This window comes from Pongo pygmaeus, chromosome 2 (assembly GCF_028885625.2).
Source record: "Pongo pygmaeus isolate AG05252 chromosome 2, NHGRI_mPonPyg2-v2.0_pri, whole genome shotgun sequence".
Classification (NCBI taxonomy): Eukaryota; Metazoa; Chordata; class Mammalia; order Primates; family Hominidae; genus Pongo; species Pongo pygmaeus.
Window position 1 is genome coordinate 192,253,399 of NC_085930.1, and position 20,675 is coordinate 192,274,073.

A 20,675-nucleotide genomic window follows, 5' to 3' on the forward strand; every position below is an offset into this window, starting at 1 on the left:
TGAGCCACCGTGCCTGGCCCCTTATAGGCATTTGGGTGTATATCCTCTATTGGACAATATCCAGGAGCTTCAGCATAGCTAAGCTGACGCAATTTATTCTGAACCTCGTATCTGTACCAATTATAAACTTCTAAAAGGAAGGTCACAGTAAGAGAACACTCCATTCTAAAAATGTTAAGTTCAGGCTCAGGAATACCACATGGGACATATTTAGATGCATTTTCATTCAATGTAAAAGGATAAAATGAGGATAGAGCACAAATCTTCTAAAGATGTAGTTTTCAGGACTTAAAACATTTTACATTTTAAGCTTTCAATACAGCTATCTTGAATGAATCTAAATGAATTTAGAAATTAAAGATTCTAATGATAGGATCCTATAATAATACGGGTTCAGTATCACTTATCCAAAATGCTTAGGACCAGAAGTGTTTTGAATTTCAGATTTTTTTTTTTTTTTTTGGATTTTGGATTATTTGCATTATATTTAACTGGCTTAGCATCCCTGATCCAAGTATCTGGAATCTGAAATGTTCCAATGAGCATTTCCTTTGAGCATCATGTTAGTGCTGAAAAAGCTTCCGATTCTGGAGCATTTTGGATTTGGGGATTTGGGATGCTCAAACTGTATAGGGTAATATAATAATTACCAATAAAAGAGAAAAATAGATTAGATTTTTAAAAATTCTATTTGCTCCGAAAGTTAGAGCTAGCCTGAAATGCAAAAAGTATGTGAGAGCTGAGATTTTGTATCAATTTAAAGGGCAGAACTTTTTTTTAATACTTTAAGTTCTAGGGTACATGTGCACAATGTGCAGGTTTGTTACATATGTATACATGCACCATGTTGGTGTGCTGCACCCATTAACTCGTCACTTACATTAGGTATATCTCCTAACGCTATCCCTCCCCCCTCCCCCCACCCCACGACAGGCCCTGGTGTGTGATGTTCCCCACCCAGTGTCCAAATGATCTCATTGTTCAATTCCCACCTATGAGTGAGAACATGCGGTGTTTGGTTTAAGGGCAGAACTTTCTAATGGAGAACTGACTGAAACTATAAGCTACCTGATGAGGTAATGAAATTCCAGTTTCCCAAGGTGTTAGGAAGAAGTTGGGCAACAGCTTAGTGGGTGTGCTGGGGTAGGGATGCAATGCATATGTGTGGTAGCCAGGATGAACCCCGCTATGGCCCTTCCTATGCTTGGATTCTATGACACTATGAAGCCTCTAGGTAGACATTCAATCACAGGATGGAAAAAGCGGAAGTAATTCAACAATAAGTCATGGGTAACGCTAGGGAATCTAAGTCTCCAGTCTTAGATTGTCTTGAGACTCTGGGACAAAGGGAGTTGCTACAGGTACAGAGGACAAAACAAAGTAGGGCTATGAGGAGTGGAGAACACCCAAAAGAAGTGATAAGAAATTAGTGTAGGATGTGGAGAGAACAAGCGCTTGACTGAAAAAGAGATCCATTTCTTTTTTTTTTTTTTAAGATGAAGTCTCGCCCTGTTGTCTAGGCTGGAGTGCAGTGGCGCGATCTCGGTTCACTGCAACCTCCGCCTCCCGGGTTCAAGCGATTCTCTTGTCTCAGCCTCCTGATTAGCTGGGACTACAGGCGCGTGCCACCACACTGGGCTTATTTTTTGTATTTTTAGTAGAGACGGGGTTTCACCATGTTAGCCAGGATGGTCTTGATCTCCTGACATCATGATCCGCCCGCCCTGGCCTTCTAAAGTGCTGGGATCACAGGCACATGCCACCACGCCCAGCTAATCTTTTGTATTTTTAGTACAGACGGGGTTTCACTGTGTTAGCCAGGATGGTCTTGATCTGACTTCATGATCCACCTGCCCTGGCCTCACAAAGTGCTGGGATTACAGACGTGAGCCACCGCGCCTGGCCAAAGAGATCCATTTCTACAATGTTAGGTGATTAGTTACACTCCAGTTAACAGGTTAAATAGTGTTTATGGGTGCATCCATGGTAAGTGAAAAGCTTTCCTTCATATTAAAAAACACATCTGCAAAGAATGGTGTCAGTCACTGAGAGGCGAAAAGAGAGGCAAGGGTGCCATACAGAAAGAAAAGCATGTTCAATGACGATCTGCAAAACTTAACAAGCAGAGGAAAGAGAAAAGCCTTCCATACCGTGTGCCTGAAGAGTGAAAGCGTCGGTCATGGCTTTCTCCTTGAGGATGAGACCCAGGGCTGCCTGGCATAAAGACTCTTTGGTTGCAGCCTTCTGACTGAGCAACAACTGTTTGTGGTGTTGAGGGATGAAATCAGTGTGCACGTTCCCAGCTTCAAACTCTGGGTGGCCAGACAGGTTGAGTAAGAAGTCAATGTTGGTGTGCAGTCCAACAATCTAGGAAGAGAATAAAGCCCCAGTTCCTGCTGAGTGGGGAAAACAATATGTTCAGAAAACCATCTGCTCTTTTTATCTAAGTATTTTCTACTGTGAACAACTCTTAGGAAAAATTAAAAACCTACTAAGGCACCATGTGGCAACAGGACAACTCTCAGGAAAAAAAACACAAAAAACCATCTCACTATCACTATGTCCATCCACTATTACTATATCCATCTGGACTTGACACTCAAAATTACATTTTAATATGACAAAAGAGGATGCTGGAAATACCGAGGCACTTACTTGACTCAGATTAGGAACATAATAAATGTTAAGAAACATAAATGAAATTCATTTGCAAGGTATTGAAGACTTGCTGCTCAGAACACTTCCACAGAATAGGAAGACTGCAAACAGCAAGCTGGATTGCTATACTGGGGAGAGGATAGGATTAAATGACCTCAAAAGAGCTTCCTTCCAACAATAAAATCCAAATTTTATATACCGATACAAAAATTTTAAAAGGTATAAAATTAACCCAAATACACCAATAAATGGGATCAAAAGTAAAACCAGCTATCTGAGCTTTGGGTTCATTCATTCACTCATCCATTCCTTCATTCATTTAACAGCCATTTCCTGAGCATCTCTTAAGTGCCAGGCTCTGATCCAGGCACTGGGGACATAGTGAGGAACAAAATGTATGATGTCCCTGCCTTCACAGTCTCTGCTTACATTCTAGGGCAACAAGTAACAATATCTGTAAACAGGTATTAAATATAATGTCACATGCTATGAAGAAAATGAAGGCTGGCTAAGAGGATAAAGAATAACAAAAGGTCATACTTTAAATGGGGCAACCTGGGAAAGGGCTCAGAGCAGGAGAGCTGGGTAGTCAGGAGGGAGCCCTGCAATCATGTGGGGGAAGAACATTCTGGAAGATTGGACAGGAATGCATGGCTCCACGCTGAGTGAGTCTCAGAAGCGGTGAGGCGGCCAGTGTGGTTGGAACCACAGAGACCAGAGCTTTGATCAATTATTAACAATAACAAGTTGAATAACTGGGTTAATAAATCCTTCTATGAGCCAAATCAATGTGGTATGGGACTTTCTGCACCAAGGAAATTAATGTTCTACAGAAAAATAACAAACTCTATTAAAGGGATGAAACTGAACATAATTATTTTACTTTAGAGAAAAATTACTGGACTGCAGGCACACTGGGTAGCGAAAACAACATTCAGGAAAACATCTGCTTTTATTTCCTAAGTATTTTCTACTGTGGACAGCTCTTAGGAAAAATAAAAAACCTATGAAGGTACCATGTATAGCTGGCCTTATCTACAGAGTGAATAGGATTTCACCGAAGCATAGCACTGACACTAACAATTTTACTTCTGCAATCTTTCTTTTGCAACTGAAATGAAGAAGTCCTCAAACCCTGTTCTGGCCCACGCAAAATTCTCCCATATGAAACTATTTTGTTTGGGCAATTGATGGAAATACAAAATATGCTGACAAGACCAAGGCCCTGCCAAAGACAAAGGCTGACCTCTGGTGCTGACCAAACACATCAAGGTCACTGGCACTGTCTCAGATCACTCACATTGTACTGAAGAAGGCTGTACCTCAGTTTTGTCAATGCCGCCTGGCGATCTGCAGCCCACACGACCAGCTTCGCAATCATGGGGTCATAATGCACGGAAACTTCGTCTCCTGAAATTGAAAACCACGGTAACCTCTTCAAGTCAAAACATGAAGGAATAAAATACAACGAGCAAGACATTTTGTTATGTACATTTCACGCTTAATCCTCATAAACCCCTGCATGATAAATAACATCAACACAAATTTATTCATGAGGACCCTGAGGTTCAGAGGGCTTTGAAAACTCACCAGGTATAACGAGGGTGGGCCACCCAACAGCACCAGGCCCTAACATGGTGATTCAATGGCACACAAGCTGGCTTTCCCTGTCCTATCTTCTTCTGAAGCTTCTTTTCCCTTCTCATGTTCAAAGTCAACACAATCTCCCTCCACCCTCTCACATTCCCCTCATTTCCGCCCTTAGCATTCCCCTCCCTCCACTCTTTCAGTTTCCGCACTAGTCAAGCAAGTTTAATAATTCCTCTGTCCTGCAGGGTTGCTGGGAGGAGTGACAATAAAGTGACAAGTGCTATACCTGGCAAAGCTGATAAACCAATGGCAGCTATCATCACTGGGATGGTTACAGTCCTAGAGAACAAGAATCTGAACCAGGGCGCATTCCACTGGTTAGAAATGGTTCAAGTAGAAAGGATGTGGCGTGTTGAAAAGAATGTTGTTGCAGGGTCTTTCCATGATTTTGGCAGGTCACTTGACCTCTTTGAACCCCAGAGTCCTCATTGATAAGATTAGAGATGCCTACAGGTGGCTCACGCCTGTACTCCCAAGACTTTGGGAGGCTGAGGTAGGCAGATCACAAGGTCAGGAGTTCAAGACCAGCCTGACCAACATAGTGAAACCCTGTCTATACTAAAAATACAAAAAATTAGCCGGGCATGGTGGCGGGTGCCTGTTAATTCCAGCTACTCGGGAGGCTGAGGAAGGAGAATCATTTGAACCTGGGAAGCGGAGGTTGCAGTGAGCCAAAATCATGCCATTGCCCTCCAGCCTGGGTGACAAGAGTGAAACTCCATCTCAGAAAAAAAAAAAAAAAAAAAAAAGGAAGGAACCGGTGGGGCAAGCAGAGTTAAGACGCTTTGCTAAGTTAAAAAGTCTACTAACTACCAAATCTTGCTGTGGCTTATCCAGAGCTCTCAAAATGCTGCCAATTTATTTTTAAGAAGACCTAAATCCTCATTTTGGCTTTCAGGACACTAGGATTTGCCTTCAACCCATGTCTCCAGTCATGTATTTTCTTACTATTCTTCGAACATACCTTTTTCTCTTTTCTTCACTCTTCATTATACTGTTTAAATCTACCTATCTAAATCCATTCCAGACATCCTCTTAAAAACTTGTCCTGGCCAGGCACGGTGGCTCACCCCTGTAATCCCAGCACTTTGAGAGGCCGAGGTGGGCAGATCACTTGAGGCCAGGAGTTTGAGACCAGCCTAGCCAACATGGTGAAAACCTGTCTCTACTAAAAATACAAAAAAAAAAAAAAAAATTAGCCAGGCATGGTGGTATACACCTGTAATCCCAGCTACTCGGGAGGCTGAGGCCTGAGAATCACTTAAGTCAGGGAGATAAAGGTTGTAGTGAGCCGAGATCACACCACTGTACTCCAGCCTGGGCACAGAGTGAGACCCTGTCTCAAAAACAAAAACAAAAACAAACAAAAAAACGAACAAACAAAAAACTTGTCCTGATTATATCAGTCTAGCGTGACCTCTTACCCCTGAGAATTGCTATATCCCATCACTGTATAACTTATTTCAGCAACTGAAATTAAGATGACAGGAGACCGTGGAGGCTCAGAGCACTGACTCTGGAGCCAGACTGCCTGGGTCTGAATCTTGGCTCCAAGGATGACCTTGGACAAGTCACTTAACTCTTCTGTGCTTGTTTCCTCATCTAGAAAACACAGATGATAATAACACCTACTCACAGGGTAGTTCTCATGGTGAAAGGAACACAAGTAGAAAAATCACCTAGAGCAGTGCCTGTAAGTAGGAAGTCCTAAATAATCACTAGTTATGACCACTGTTATTAATCATATGCTGAACTGTGATAGCTCTTCCACTGTTTTTTTACTGTAATTTTTTTTATTGTTTAGCTTATACTAAGTTTATGTATTAATTCTCCAACTTGACTTTATGTCCTTTGAAGGCAGTCTGCCTTGTGCATAGCAGATATCAGTCATCTTAAATCATTTTTGGAACAAGGCAAGGTCATAAACAGTACACACAAAATATTTCCTGGTTAGGTTTGACCAAGTACTGCTGAATTTCTAAAAAAGGAGTCAATTGTTTAAAAATACTCATTATTCTTTAAAAATAACAATTCCAGAGGCAAAAAGTAATGGTTACCGAGAAATCACTTAAATTCTTTATTTTAAAATATGCTAGACAGTTCTGTAAGATTCAGGGATAAGAATGTGCCCCAAAACAATAATGTACTAAAAACTTAAAAAGAGTGAGACTTTTCATTTTCTTTCACTTTACCTTGCCGTACTCCAGTTTCAATCCTGGTGGAAGGGTCTGCTCGAGGAGTAGAGAGGTGCACTAATGGGCCAGCCCCAGGCATGAAGTTATTGCCAGGATCTTCTGCGTATATTCTAGCTTCGAAGGCATGGCCCTGCAGAGTTATTTCTTCCTGGCTCAAAGGAATCTTCTCTCCTGCTGCAATCTGGGAATAGGATAGTGTTTCTTATGAAATCCACCGTATAGTGGCTACCAGACTTAGTAAATCAATGGTCTTGCTTTTTTTCTAGGTAAAACGTACATTTAGGTTTTGCAATGCAGCCAAATAAAAACTATTATTTGTCTACTCATTTGAGTATTGGGCAAAACATAAATTAAAAAACAGATGCAGCTTGGCAACAGTCTATCATTTGGGGTATCGGAGTTTTTAAATGGCAAAAGCAGGCAAAGTGATAGCTAACTTACAAATATAAAAATCAGTGTTTGTTCAATATAGTCAAAACCAAAATTTCTTACTGGCAACACACTCTCAGTTTTCATTTAAAACATTAGCACTCAATTCCCAAATCAATTTTTTTAAAAAAATAGTATATTATTAGTGTTTAGGACTAGATTCACAGCCAAGCAAAAAGTGTAGCTGACATTGTCATCCTATGTTGTAATCTTCATCAGTAAGTAGGTGATAAAGCAAAACAGAAAGGGGAAAATGATGGTTTTTCAATTTTGTTATGTTGATATGTACTGCATGATACCAGATTACAAACAGCGTGATCACTATTGTTTGTTGTTACTATAATTATTACTATTTTAGCTATTATGTACCAATACAACAAATCACTCTCTTCAATTAACTAGTATAAATTGGAAATGGCTATTGGAGGACACATTGCACTTTCTCTCTTTACTCTCAAGTTTTTTTCCAAGATGAGAAAATGACAACCTGAGAAAGCAATACAGACACAGGAAAATCTAGACTCTAAGTAACTTAGCATGACATTGAACTAAACCAGTAAGTATAAAACAGAGGCAAAAGTTTCATTTTTCTGAATCTGTAAATATGAAAGATCAGGATGCACAGCAGTTAAGAATGAAAGGAAACGGAACTAAGTTAAATGCCTTTATGGCAGTATATTTTGAAAATACCTCAGGCTCTGCAGCCAGATTGCCTAGGTTCAAATTTTGTCTCTATACTTACTTTGTCATCTAGACAAGTTTCTTAAGCTTTCCGTGCTTCAGAGAAAAGTGTCTGGCACACAGTCAGCACTATGTTACCTATTATCATTCCATCCTTAGGATCTAGAACCAGAAATACCATTTGACCCAGCAATCCCATTACTGGGTATATACCCAAAGGATTATAAATCACTCTACTATAAAGACGCATGCATGTGTATGTTTATTGCAGCACTGTCCACAATAGACTTGGAACTAGTTTTTTAACGTTTTAATAAAGAATTCTGGGTTGGGCATGGTGGCACATGCCTGTAATCCCAGCAATTTGGGAGGCCGAGGCAGGCGGATCACCTGAGGTCAGGAATTCAAGACCAGCCTGGCCAACATGGTGAAACCCGTCTCTACTAAAAACACAAAAATTAGCCGGGCATGGTGGCCACATGCCTGTAATCCCAGCTACATGGGAGGCTGAGGCAGGAGAATCGCTTGAACCCGGGAGGTGGAGGTTGCAGTGAGCTATCACGCCATTGCACTCCAGCCTGGGCAAAAAGAGCAAAACTCTGTCTCTTATGTTCACCTTGACTTGTCTTTGCCTGTCCATTTTCCTCCAAGCTTGGCTTCCACTTGAGCCCAGAAGAGACAGGCCCCAATCATGCCTCTGGGTCTTTGGAGATATGTGCCATTTTAGTTCTCTCAGGCTGACACTGGCTCTCCGGAACCCCTAACCCTGACATTTTTACCAGCTTTCCCTGAACACTGTTAACTATCTGTATCTGCAGCCTGAACCCGGGACACTTACATCAGTCATCGTTCAACCCTTGTTCTAGGAAGGCTTGACTACACAGGCAGGTCCTCGAGCTTAGACTCTTGACTCACCAAATGGTGAGCCCCTTTGTTTTACCTCCGTTTGAAGACCAGATGCCAAATGCCTTGAACTCTATAAACCAGGTCCAGCAGCTTCCCTAAGTTCTAGTGTCCCTCCCCAGATGATAAAAGCTGGCTTCTCTTTCTGAAGAGCCTTGACAAGCTCTTACAAGAAATAAATGTCTGCTGGTTTCCTTAATACCCAAAAGCTTTCTCCTTCCTTAATCCTTAGAAACCTTTTTTTCTCTTATGATTTCCAAAGTCGAAACTCTCTTGATTTACTGCTTCAGAAAAATTATCCTCCTTTTCCTTGAATTCTGGAAATATAAACACTCCTTCCAGAAGTTTCCAAAGCCACTACAGTTTTTCTTGACACTCACTAAAACTTACTAGCTTGCTGTGCCTGGTTTTCATTAACACCCTAGGATACAGAGCCCTAGAAGAACCTTTTGGCTCAATTAAAACCACCAATCACCCCAAGGAACCAACAAAAGGAGTATCATATTATTATCTACAGAAGTTCTGAAAAGATAAAATTACCAAAATAATCAAGACTTTAGCATCACACCATGAAAAAAACAATTTACATGCAGGATACATAAGGAACCAAGAATCCTACCTATATCAGGAATGTCTATATTACTTAACAAATTCTTTTTCATGTTAGGAAAAAGAAGGCTAAAGTAAAATCTATTGTTCTTACGAGAACAAAAACAGACTAAGCTGTGATTAATATTTGAGAAGTACGTTTTGTGGAATTCTGGTTTACACCAGTGCTTCTCAAACTATCCACAGTAAAAGAACAGTCATAAACTTACATGTTTAAAAAATACAGTAGGCATGTCATAGCAATGCCAAAATGCTTTGAAAGTTTCCAAACATTTACTCTGAATGAACATTTACTCATGGGCCAGCAACAGCCATAAATCCGCACTTTACTTGGATCATTCTAGACCATCTCCTTGGCTCTTCATTCCCAACTCTGCCTTAGCTCGTTTCGTCTTGCCTAGTATCTGCCCTGATCTGAAACCGAATGATGGACTGGCCCAGAATGCTGTGGCCTTAGGTAGACCATGAGGCTTTGACCTTGAGGTGATGTGGTTGTGGGCAAGCCCCTGTGACACAATCTCACCTGCTGGCTGCCCGGGCCTGAGGGGAAGTGAATCTGAGTCCCTCAAGTGCCAAAAAAAAAAAGCTACAGCATCAAATGTGGCTTCACTTTTTACCTCCCATCTTCCTGTCCTCATCACAACCACCAAGAACTGAACCCTGTCCAAAATGACACCTGTTTTAGGAGGCCAGAAGGTAGTAACCTATTCTCAAGACTGTTTTTTGTTGTTGTTGTTTGTAATTATAGATTCAGGTGGTACACGTGAATGTTTGCTACATGGGTATTTTGCATAATGCTGGGGTTTTGGCTTCTGCTGAACCCATCACTCAAACAGTGAACATGGTACCATTTAGGTAGTTTTTCAGCCCTCACCTCCCTTCCATCAAGACTGATCTTTTTTTTTTTTTTAAGATGGAGTGCCCAGGCTGGAATGCAGTGGCGCGATCTCGGCTCACTGCAACCTCTGCCTCCTAGGCTCAAGCGATTTTCCTGCCTCAGCCTCCTGAGTACCGGGGACTACAGGCACCCTGCACCATGCCCGGCTAATTTTTGTATTTTTAGTAGAGACAGGGTTTCACCACGTTGGCCAGGCTGGTCTCGAACTCCTGACCTCAGGTGATCCACCTACCTTGGCCTGCCAAAGTGCTGGGACTACAGGCTTGAGCCACCACACTCAGCCAAGGCTGATGTTTAATAGAAAAAATATTCTCACTCTAAGCTGCCACTCCACCAAGTCAGTTCCTGTGATCATCTCAGTAACAGGATGTTCCACTTGCAGCCTTGTATTCATCTCCATGAAATAGAAATTATGTTTCGAGTCCATAATAAACTCCACAGTCCCTAAAAGGTAAAAAACAATGGTCATATTCAATAGTGTATAATCAGTAGCAAACCAAAATCTTCCATGATACATCACATCAAGTTTTACCGCTGCCTTCATTCAATGGTAACACTTTGCATTTCATGAAGAAAACATCTCGCATTTGCAGCAGCATATGAATCTTAGTCAAAAATAGAGAGCTGCATGAAATTTGGCAACGGAAAAGTATATTTGGGGTTGTGAGCAAATGGCAAGCCCAAATTATGAATCCGTTTCAGCTTGTAACAGTGAGAACAAGGGTGGACCACATGTTACTGCCTCAGAGCACCAAGATCCTGGGAGCCTCATACCATGACATCCCATTTCACCCTAACCCCATGGAGAAAAAGAAAACTTTTTTTCCCTGATCGTGGGCTCCTAGGAATTTCCTTTTAAAGTCCTTTTGCTGGTAACCCATTGAAAGATTGTTTGGCAACTAAACGTTATGTTAATATCTATTGGCATTCTATTAAACTCTAAAAAATTTCCCCTAACTTTATTAAAGTTTAATTTTAGACAACAAACTGTAACTATTTTAAGTGTAGGCATGTGATTTAGCAATTGAATACAATCATAGAACCACAATGAAACTACAGAACATTTCCATCATCCAAAAAGTTCCCTTGTTCCCATTTGCAATCAGTCCCTTCACTAAACCCTGGGATCCAGGAAACCACCAATCTGCTTTCTGTCACTGTAGTTTTTCTAGAATTTTATATAAATGAAATCATATAGTTTGTAGTCTTCTGTGTTTCTGTGTTTGTGTGTTTTTCTCTTAGCTTAAAGTGAATACAATGTAAAATTGTCTTAAAAGTGTGGTCACAACCCATTAGTGGATTTTAAAATCAATTTTTTTTTTAAGACAGAATCTCACTCTGTCATCTAGGCTGGGGTGCAATGGTGCAATCTTGGCTCACTGCAACCTCTGCCTCCCGGGTTCAAGTGATTCTTCCACCTCAGCCTCCCAAGTAGATGGGACCACAGGTGCACACCACTATGTCTGGCTAATTTTTTGTATTTTTAGTAGAGATGGGGTTTCACCATGTTGGCCAGGCTGGTCTCGAACTCCTGACCTCAAGTGATCCGCCTGCCTCAGCCTCCCAAAGTGCTGGGATTACAGGTGTGAGCCACTGTGCCCAGCTTAAAATCAATTTGAAAATCAATCTGATCCGGCATCTAAGGAGCTTGGAAGCTGCCACTCTGTCCTATCAAGTAAAAAGCTGAACAAGCTGAAAATCAACAATTTTTAAATTTGTCAGAGAAATCAGGTCACAGGGCAAGCTGCTTGTCCACAGAACCGGAGAGACAGACAACTGACAGGCAGATACACAGATGCCATGAGAAGAAGCCTGAGCTGTAATTGACAAATTCCTGGTAGCTCAGTGTGGACAACTCTGAGAGTTAAAAACTCCAAGGCGACCCAGTTACAGGAGGACCTCACACTTTTGTGAGTTTTACCTCCAGGAGCTCTACCAGGTCTTCACAGTGAATATCAGAGAAAAATCCTCCCATGCTTCCAGCTCAGAAGAAGGGAAATGAAACCACTTTGAAATACACCAAAACATTCAAGGTTTACCCTTGAGAAAAACTATTTTATCACAGCCTAAACGATTGGGATTTTATCAGAGCCTAACCTCACTAGGGGAGGAGAAATACCCAACTCCAGCCTTTGCCAGACATCCTGTCCAACCTAAGGGGTCGGGGAGGACAAAACAAAAACATACCAGTAAGCACTGGTGAAGTTCACACAACAGGGGCACAGGCTCAGCAAGACTGAGATCTGATCATGGGACAATAGAACATGCCCCCTCCAGCCTTATCACATTACAAAAAGCCTGTTTAGCAAAATTCTCTTTACCCAGTACACCATGTCTATCTTTCAACAAAAAATTACAAGGCATACTAAAAAGCAAAAAACACAGTTTGAAGAGACTGAAGAAGCATCAGGTATGTCAGGAATGTTAGAATTATCAGACACAGAAATTCTAAACTGTGATTAACAGGCTAAGGGCTTTAATGAAAAAAGTAGACAACATGCAAGAACAGATGGATAATGTAAGCAGAGAGGTGAAAATTCTAAGAAAGAATAAAAAGGAAATGCTAGAATTGAAAAAAAAACCATAACCCTAACAGAAATGAAGCATGCTTTGATAGGCTCATTAGTATGTTGGGTATGGTGGGAGAAAGAACCTCTGAACTTGAGGATACGACAACAGAAACTTCCAATTCTGAAAAACAGTGAGAAAAAAACCTTAAACAGAATAATACCTAACACTGTAAGACAACTACAAAAGGTATAACTATGCAGAATGAGAATACCAGAAGGAGAAGAAAGGAAGGAACAGAAGTAATATTTGAAACAATAATAACATGTTACTGCATACTGTAGGCAACTGTAACACAGTGGTATTTGTGTATCTAAATATATCTAAACCTAAAGAAAGTAATGCATTGTACTATGATGTTACAGTTGCCACAATGTCACTGGATAGGAATTTTTCAGCTGCATTTTAATCTTATGGAACCAGTTACATTGAACAAAATGGTGTTATGCAGCATATGACTGTACTTGATATGCTAAAAAAGGAGAGGAAATTGGATCATGTAAGATGCTCAATTAAAACCATGAAAGGCAGAAAAAGTCTGAAAGATAAAAATAGGAACAAACAAGGGGAATAAATAGAAAACAATAACAAATATGGTAAATATTAATCAAAGTATATTAATAATCACTTTAAATGTTGATGTCTAAATATACCAATTAAAAGACAGAGGTTGTTGGAGTAGATTAAAAAACAAAAGACAAATATATGTTATCTACAAGAAATCCACTTTAAATATAAAGACTTACAGATTTAAAGTAAAAACAGACAAAGATAGAATATGCTAACACTAAAGAAAGTGTGAGTAACCATCTTAATTTTAGAGCAAACTTCAGAGCAGGGAAAGTTATCAGGGATAAGGAGGGGCATTAAACAATGATAAAGGGGTAGACATAACAATTTTTAACATGCATGTACCTAACAACAGAGCTTAAAATATATGTAGCAAAAAAGAATTGTAAGGAGAAATAGATTAATTCACTATTATAGTTGGAGACTTTAACACCCATCTGTTATTAAATAGATATGGATGATCCAGCAGGCAGAAAATCACTAAGGACATAGTTGAACTCAACAGCACCATCAATCAACTGGATACAACTGTCATCTATAGACTATTTCATCCAATAACAGCAGAGCACATTCTCAAGCTAGAAAGGAATATTCACCAGGATAGACTACATGCTGGACCATAAACCACATCTTAACAAATTTAAAAGAACAGAAATCATAACAGTGTCTGCTCTCAGAACATAACAGAATTAAACTAGAAATCACTAACAGAAGGAGATCTGGAAAATCCTAAGATATCTGGATACTAAACAACACACTTCTAAATGACACCTGAATCAATAAAGAAATCTCAAGAAAAAATTTAAAATATCTTGAACTAAATAAAAATACAACTTTCAAAATTTGTAGAATGCATCAAAAGCAGTGCTTAGTGGGAAATTTATAGCATTGAATGTATATATTAGAAAAGAAAATACCAAAATCAAGAATCTAAGCTTATATTTTAATTAATGAGAAGAGAACAGCAAATTAAATCCAAAGTAAGCAGAAGAAATAATAAAAATTAAAGCAAAAATTAATGAAACTGAAAATGGAAAATCAACAGAAAAAAATTGCCAAAACCCAAACCGGTTCCTTGAAAAGAGCAATAAAATCAATAACCTTGGCCACGGCGGGCGGCTCATAAGGTCAAGAGATCAAGACCATCCTGGCCAGATGGTGAAACCCATCTCTACTAAAAATATAAAAATTAGCTGGGTGTAGTGGCGTGCACCTGTAGTTCCCAGCTACTCGGGAGGCTGAGGCAGGAGAATTGCTTGAACCCAGGAGGCGGAGGTTGCAGTGAGCCAAGATCTCACCATTGCACTCCAGCCTGGCAACAGAGTGAGACTTTGTTTAAAAAAAAAAAAAAGAAACAAAAACACAATAACCTTTAGCCAGGTTAACTAAGAAAAAAAGAAGAGAGAAAACACAAATTGCTAGTAACGGAACAAAAAGAGGTCTATTACTACAGGTCCCATGGACATTAAAATGATAATAAAGAAATATTATGAATAATTCTATGCCCACAAATTTGATAACCTAGATGAAATGAACCAATTCCTTCAAAGACACCATCTGTCAAAACTCATACAAGAAAGAGAGAACCTAGGGCTAGGTGCAGTGGCTCATGTGTGTAATCCCAACACTTTGGGAGGCCAAGGTGGGAAGACTGCTTGAGCCCAGGGGTTTGAGACCAGCCTTGGCAATATAGGGGCACCCTGTCTCTACTAAATTTTAAAATTAGCTGAGTGTTGTGGCACATGCCTGTAGTCCCAGCTACTTGGGAGGCTGAGGTGGGAAGATCACTTGAGTCCAGGAAGTGGAGGTTGCAGTGAGCACAGGCCAGGTATGGTGGCTCATGCCTGTAATCCCAGCACTTTGGGAGGCCATGGCAGGAGGATCCCTTGAGGCCAAGAGTCTAAGACCAGCCTGGTCAACATGAGACCCTGTCTCTATAAAATTAAATTAAAAAAAGAGAAATAATCTGAATAGCTATATTTATTAAAGAGATTGAATCAATAATTAATAACCTTCCAAAACAGAAAGCACAAGGCCAGCTGAGTATAATATAACCTAGACAAGCTTGAGTATGGTGATGACTTTTTATATATAACACCAAAGGCATGATCTACAAATAATTGATATACTGGACTTCATTAAAACTTAAAACTTCTGCTCTGTGAAAAGGAAAGTCGGCCAGGCACGGTGGCCCAAGCCTGTAATTCCAGCACTTTGGGAGGCTGAGGCGGGCGGATCACCTGAGGTCAGGAGCTTGAGATCAGCCTGGCTAAAGTGGTGAAACCCCGTCTCTACTAAAAATGCAAAAAAGTAGCCGGGTGTGTGATGGCGCGTGCCTGTAATCCCAGCTACTCAGGGGGCTGGGACAGAAGAATCATTTGAACCTGGGAGGCGGAGGTTGCAGTGAGCCGAGATCACACCATTGCATTCCAGCCTGGGAGACAGAATGAGACTCTGTCTCAAAAAAAAAAAAAAAAAAAAAAAAAGAAAGGGAAAGTCAAGAGAAGTGAAGACAAGCCTCAGACTGACAGTGTTTGCAAAGGGACATCTGATAAAGAACTGTCATTCAAAATATACAAAGAACTCTTAAAACTCAACAATAGGAAAACAAACAACCTGATTAAAAAATGGGTGAAAGACCTGAACAGACACTTCATCAAAGAAGATATAAAGATGGCAAGTATGCATATGAAAAGATGTTCAACACTGTATGTCATTAGGGAAGTGCAGATTAAAACAATGAGATACCAAATGGCCCGAATCCAAAACACTGACATCACCAAAAGCTGGAGAGGATTTGGAGCAACAGGAAACCTCTTTTGTTGCTGACAGGAATGCAAAATAGTACAGTCACTTTAGAAGAGAGTTTGTCAGTTTCTTCCAAAACTAAATATTCTTTTACCATGTGACCCAGTAGCACGCTCCTTAGTATTCACCCAAACAAACTAAAAAATTATGTCCATACAAAAGCCTGTTTGTTTTCAGCGTGTTTATAGCAGCTTTATTCATAATTGCCAAAACTTGGAAGCAACCAAGATGTCCTTCAGTAGCTGAATAGATAATAAACTCTGGGACATCGAGACAATGAAATATTATTCAACATAAAAAAGAAATGAGCTATCAAGCCATGAAAAGACATGGAGGAAACTTAAATGCATATTATAAAGAAGCCAATCGGCAAAGGCTACATACTGTATGATTCCAGCTATATGACATTCTTGAAAAGGCAAAACTATGGAGGCAGTAAAAACATAAGTGGCTGCCGGGGTTTAGGGGGAATGAAAGGATGAATAGACAGAGCACAGAGGATATTTAGGGCACTGAAACTATTCTATACCATAGTACAATGGTGGATACATATCATTACACACTTGTCAAAACTCATAGAATGTACAATACCAAGAGTGAGCCCTAATGTAAACTATGGACTTGGGTAATAATGATGTGTCAATGTAGGGTCACTGACTAACAAACGTACCTCTCTGGTGCAGAGTTGTTGATACTGTGGGAGCTTGTGTGTTGGGGGGTGTCCAAGTGGGGGACAGGGGGGTATATGGGAATTCTCTGTACTTTTTGCTCAATTTTGTTGTAGGCTTAAAATTGCTTTATTACTTTATTACTTCTTTATTAACTATAAAGAAGTAAAAAAAAATCAATCTAGTGATTTTAAAATAGAATACAAAATATCAAAACTCATAATTAAGACAAGTACTGTTTAATGAAACATTTGTTTCAAATATATATTATGTAAAAATAAACATTTATGTGTACATACTAGGTCTCAATATAAAATGTATTTCTTACTGTGAATATGGTCAGAACAGCTTGAAAGTGACTGATCTAAAAGTTGTGTTTCTCTTGCCTTCTAAAACATAAATTAATCACTGTTACGTCTCCTCCATTAGAAGCAAATCTTAACATACCTGCTCCAACATAATTTACAGCTTTAGCAGCTCTGACTGCAGCTTCTCCCAGCTTTTTTCTTACTTCAGGTTTAATACCAGGCTAGGAAAAAAATATTTAAATAAATCTCCATTAGTAGCTTGCCTTATTAGAAATTCCATTAAAATTCAAATCAGTCAGGTGCCATGTAATGACTTTCTCAGTCAACAACAGACCACATATACAACAGTTGTCCCATAAGATTATAATGGAGTTGAAAAATCCCTATCACCTAGTGACACTGTAGCTGTCATAACATCACAGGACAGTCATTACTCATGTGTTTTGTGGTGAGGCTGGTGTAAACAAAACGACTTCACTCCCAGTATACAAAAGTACAGCACAATCCGCCAGGCGCGGTGGCTCAGGCCTGTAATCCCACCACTTCGGGAGGCTGAGGCGGGCGGATCACGAGGTCAGGAGACTGACACCATCCTGGCTAACACGATGAAACCCCATCTCTAATAAAAATACAAAGAAAATTAGCCAGGCGTGGTGGCGGGCGCCTGTAGTCCCACCTACTCAGGAGGCTGAGGCAGAAGAATGGCGTGAACCTGGGAGGCAGAGCTTGCAGTGAGCCGAGATCGCGCCACTGCACTCCAGCCTGGGCGACAGAGCGAGACTGCGTCTCAAAAAAAAAAAAAAAGGCCGGGCGCAGTGGCTCACGCCTGTAATCTCAGCACTTTGGGAGGCCGAGGCGGGCAGATCACGAGGTCAAGAGATCGAGACCATCCTGGCCAACATGGTGAAACCCCGTCTCTACTAAAGACACAAAAATTAGCCAGGCGTGGTGGTGGGTGCCTGTAGTCCCAGCTACTCTGGAGGCTGAGGCAGAAGAATCACTTGAAACCAGGAGGCAGAGGCTGCAGTGAGCCAAGACTGCACCACTACACTCTAGCCTAGGCTACAGAGTGAGACTCTGTCTCAAAAAATAAAAATAAAAAATAAAAAATTAAAAACAGGAAAAAGCTTATAGAATTAAGGCTATAAAGAATTTTTTTTTTTTTTTTTTTTTGAGATGGAGTCTCACTCTGTTGCCCAGGCTGGAGTGCAGTGGTATGATCTCGGCTCATTGCAACCTCTGCCTCCCGGGTTGTTTTAAGCAATTTTCTTGTCTCAGCCTCCCGAGTAGCTGGGATCACAGGCGCCTGCCACCACACCCAGATAATTTTTATATTTTTAGTAAAGACAGGGTTTCAGCATGTTGGCCAGGCTGGTCTCGAAGTCCTGATCTCAAGTGATCTGCCCGTCTCAGCTTCCCAAAGCCCTGGGATTACAGGTATGAGCCACCATACCCAGCCAAGAAAATTTTTTTTTTTTTTGAGAGGAGTCTTGCTCTGTCGCCCAGGCTGGAGTGCAGTGGCGTGATCTCGGCTCACTGCAAGCTCCGCCTCTTGGGTTCATGCCATTCTCCTGCCTCAACCTCCTGAGTAGCTGGGACTACAGGTGCCCGCCACCACGCCCGGCTATTTTTTTTGTATTTTTAGTAGAGACGGGGTTTCACTGTGTTAGCCAGGATGGTCTCGATCTCCTGACCTCGTGATTCACCCGTCTCGGCCTCCCAAAGTGCTGGGATTACAGGTGTGAGCCACCACGCCCGGCCTAGAAAAAATATTTTTGTATGTCTGCATAATGTGTTTGTGTTTTAAGCTAAGTATTATTAAAAAGAGTCAAAAAGTGAAAAAAAAATTTAAAGGTTTATAAAGCAAAAAAGTTATAGTAAGCTAAGGCTAATTTATTAAATAAAAATATTTTTTATAAATGTAATTGACTGTAAGTATACAGTGTTTACCAAGTGTACAGTGATGTACTAGGTCTTCACATTCACTCACTGTCCCACCCAGAGCAACTGAAAATCTTGCAGGCTCCATGCATGGTAAGTATTCCATACAGGTGTATCATTTTAATAATCTTTTATACTGTATTTTTACTGTACCTTTTCTATGTTTATATATGTTTAGATACACAAATACTTACCATTGTGTTACAACTGCCTACAGTATTCAGTACAGTAACATGCTGTATATAGGTTTGTAGCCTAGGAGCAATGGGCTCTACCAGCAGCCTAGGTGTGTGGTAGGCTTTGCTATTTAGGTTTAAGTACACTCTGTGATGTTCACACAATTACAAAATCACCTAAGGACGCATTTCTCAGAATATATTCCTATTGTTAAGCAATGCGTGACTGTATTATATTTCTATGTATCAAATTCTGCATTAAAAAGCTGGCCAGCTGCGGTGGCTCATGCCTGTAATCCCAGCACTTTGGGAGGCTGAGGCAGGTGGATCACGAGGTCAGGAGTTCAATATCAGCCTGGCCAAGATGGTGAAACCCCGTCTCTACTAAAAAATACAAAAAAAAAAAAAAAAAATTAGCCGGGTGTGGTGGTGGGTGCCTGTAATTCCAGCTACCTGGGAGGCTGAGGCACAGGACTACTTAAACCCGTGAGGCGGAGGATGCAGTGAGCCGAGATTGCGCCACTGCACTCTAGCCTGGGTGACAGAGCGAAACTCCATCTCAAAAAAAAAAAAAGGATAAAAAGCTAATATTATATACTTCATCCAAAACTGTCCTATGCTAGTTTAACTGTCAATATACCAAAGTTTAATGATTCTGCTACTAATTTCTATGCATTGCAGATATTACTCAGCATAATTACATATCTTTGTCCCTTGTATCTACATGACAGCTTTCATAACTATATGTCCACTTAAAATTATATGTTTCAGGCTGAGCACAGTGGCTCGGGCCTGTAATCCAAGTGCTTGGGAGGCTGAGGTTAAAGGATCACTTGAAGCCAGGAGTTTGAGACCAGCGTGGTTAACACAGTAAGACTCCATCTCTACAATAAATTTAAAAAAAAATTAGCCAGGCATGGTGGCATGCGCTTGTAGTTCCAAATACTCTGGAGGCTGAGGGGAGGATTGCTTGAGCCCAGGAGTTGGAGACTACAATGAGTTATGATCATGCCACTGCACTCCAGCCTGGATGACAAAGCGAGACCCTGTCTCAAAAAAAACAAAACAAAACTATACGTATCAATATGGTAATTTTCAACAATCGTTATTTTGTTTCAGGATGATAAGCAATCTGAGTGATGTGCCTAATGATTATCTTAAAATAATGGGAAACCTTGAGATTCCAAGTTAATAAGAAAGGTACATTAAAATAAATGCATGTCTAGAAGTAAACAAAGTTTTTAACTTTTTAAAAACAGTGCTATACAGATATAAATTTAAGTAATCACCACTTGAAAATAAGGCTTTACGGCAATTTCTACTGACATTTAATATGTCGATATTCATGGCATCACATATTCTGGTATAATATATAATGGTATAACATATTCTACAACATAAGTTAAATATATTTCCGCAACATAAATTAAAATTTGAATATAGTATAAGAAAAATGTATTGATTAACCAGAAACCTCTGATCCCTGACTTTTTGGAAACAAATATATATTGAAAAAACATCTATATAACGTTGAACAAGAACCCATGGCAGTAGCAACCTCCACAGAAATGTAAATCCCAAAATAGGTAGTCCTAGTAGCAGGCTTTGACCCA

The 20,675-nt window shown here is 40.3% G+C and overlaps 1 protein-coding gene across 3 annotated transcripts in view; it reads right to left on the minus strand.

Moving 5' to 3' along the window:
* Window positions 1–20,675, minus strand: part of MCCC1 (methylcrotonyl-CoA carboxylase subunit 1) — a 77,591-nt gene that overhangs the window by 19,234 nt on the left and 37,682 nt on the right. For all 3 annotated transcript variants that reach the window (XM_054479968.2, XM_054479971.2, XM_054479970.2), the window contains 5 exons: window positions 17,085–17,166; window positions 10,340–10,467; window positions 6,501–6,684; window positions 3,959–4,068; window positions 2,151–2,367 (listed from right to left, as the gene is read on the minus strand). In XM_054479968.2, the coding sequence (XP_054335943.1) occupies window positions 2,151–2,367; window positions 3,959–4,068; window positions 6,501–6,684; window positions 10,340–10,467; window positions 17,085–17,166 (721 nt within the window). The remainder of the gene's footprint in view (window positions 1–2,150; window positions 2,368–3,958; window positions 4,069–6,500; window positions 6,685–10,339; window positions 10,468–17,084; window positions 17,167–20,675) is intronic.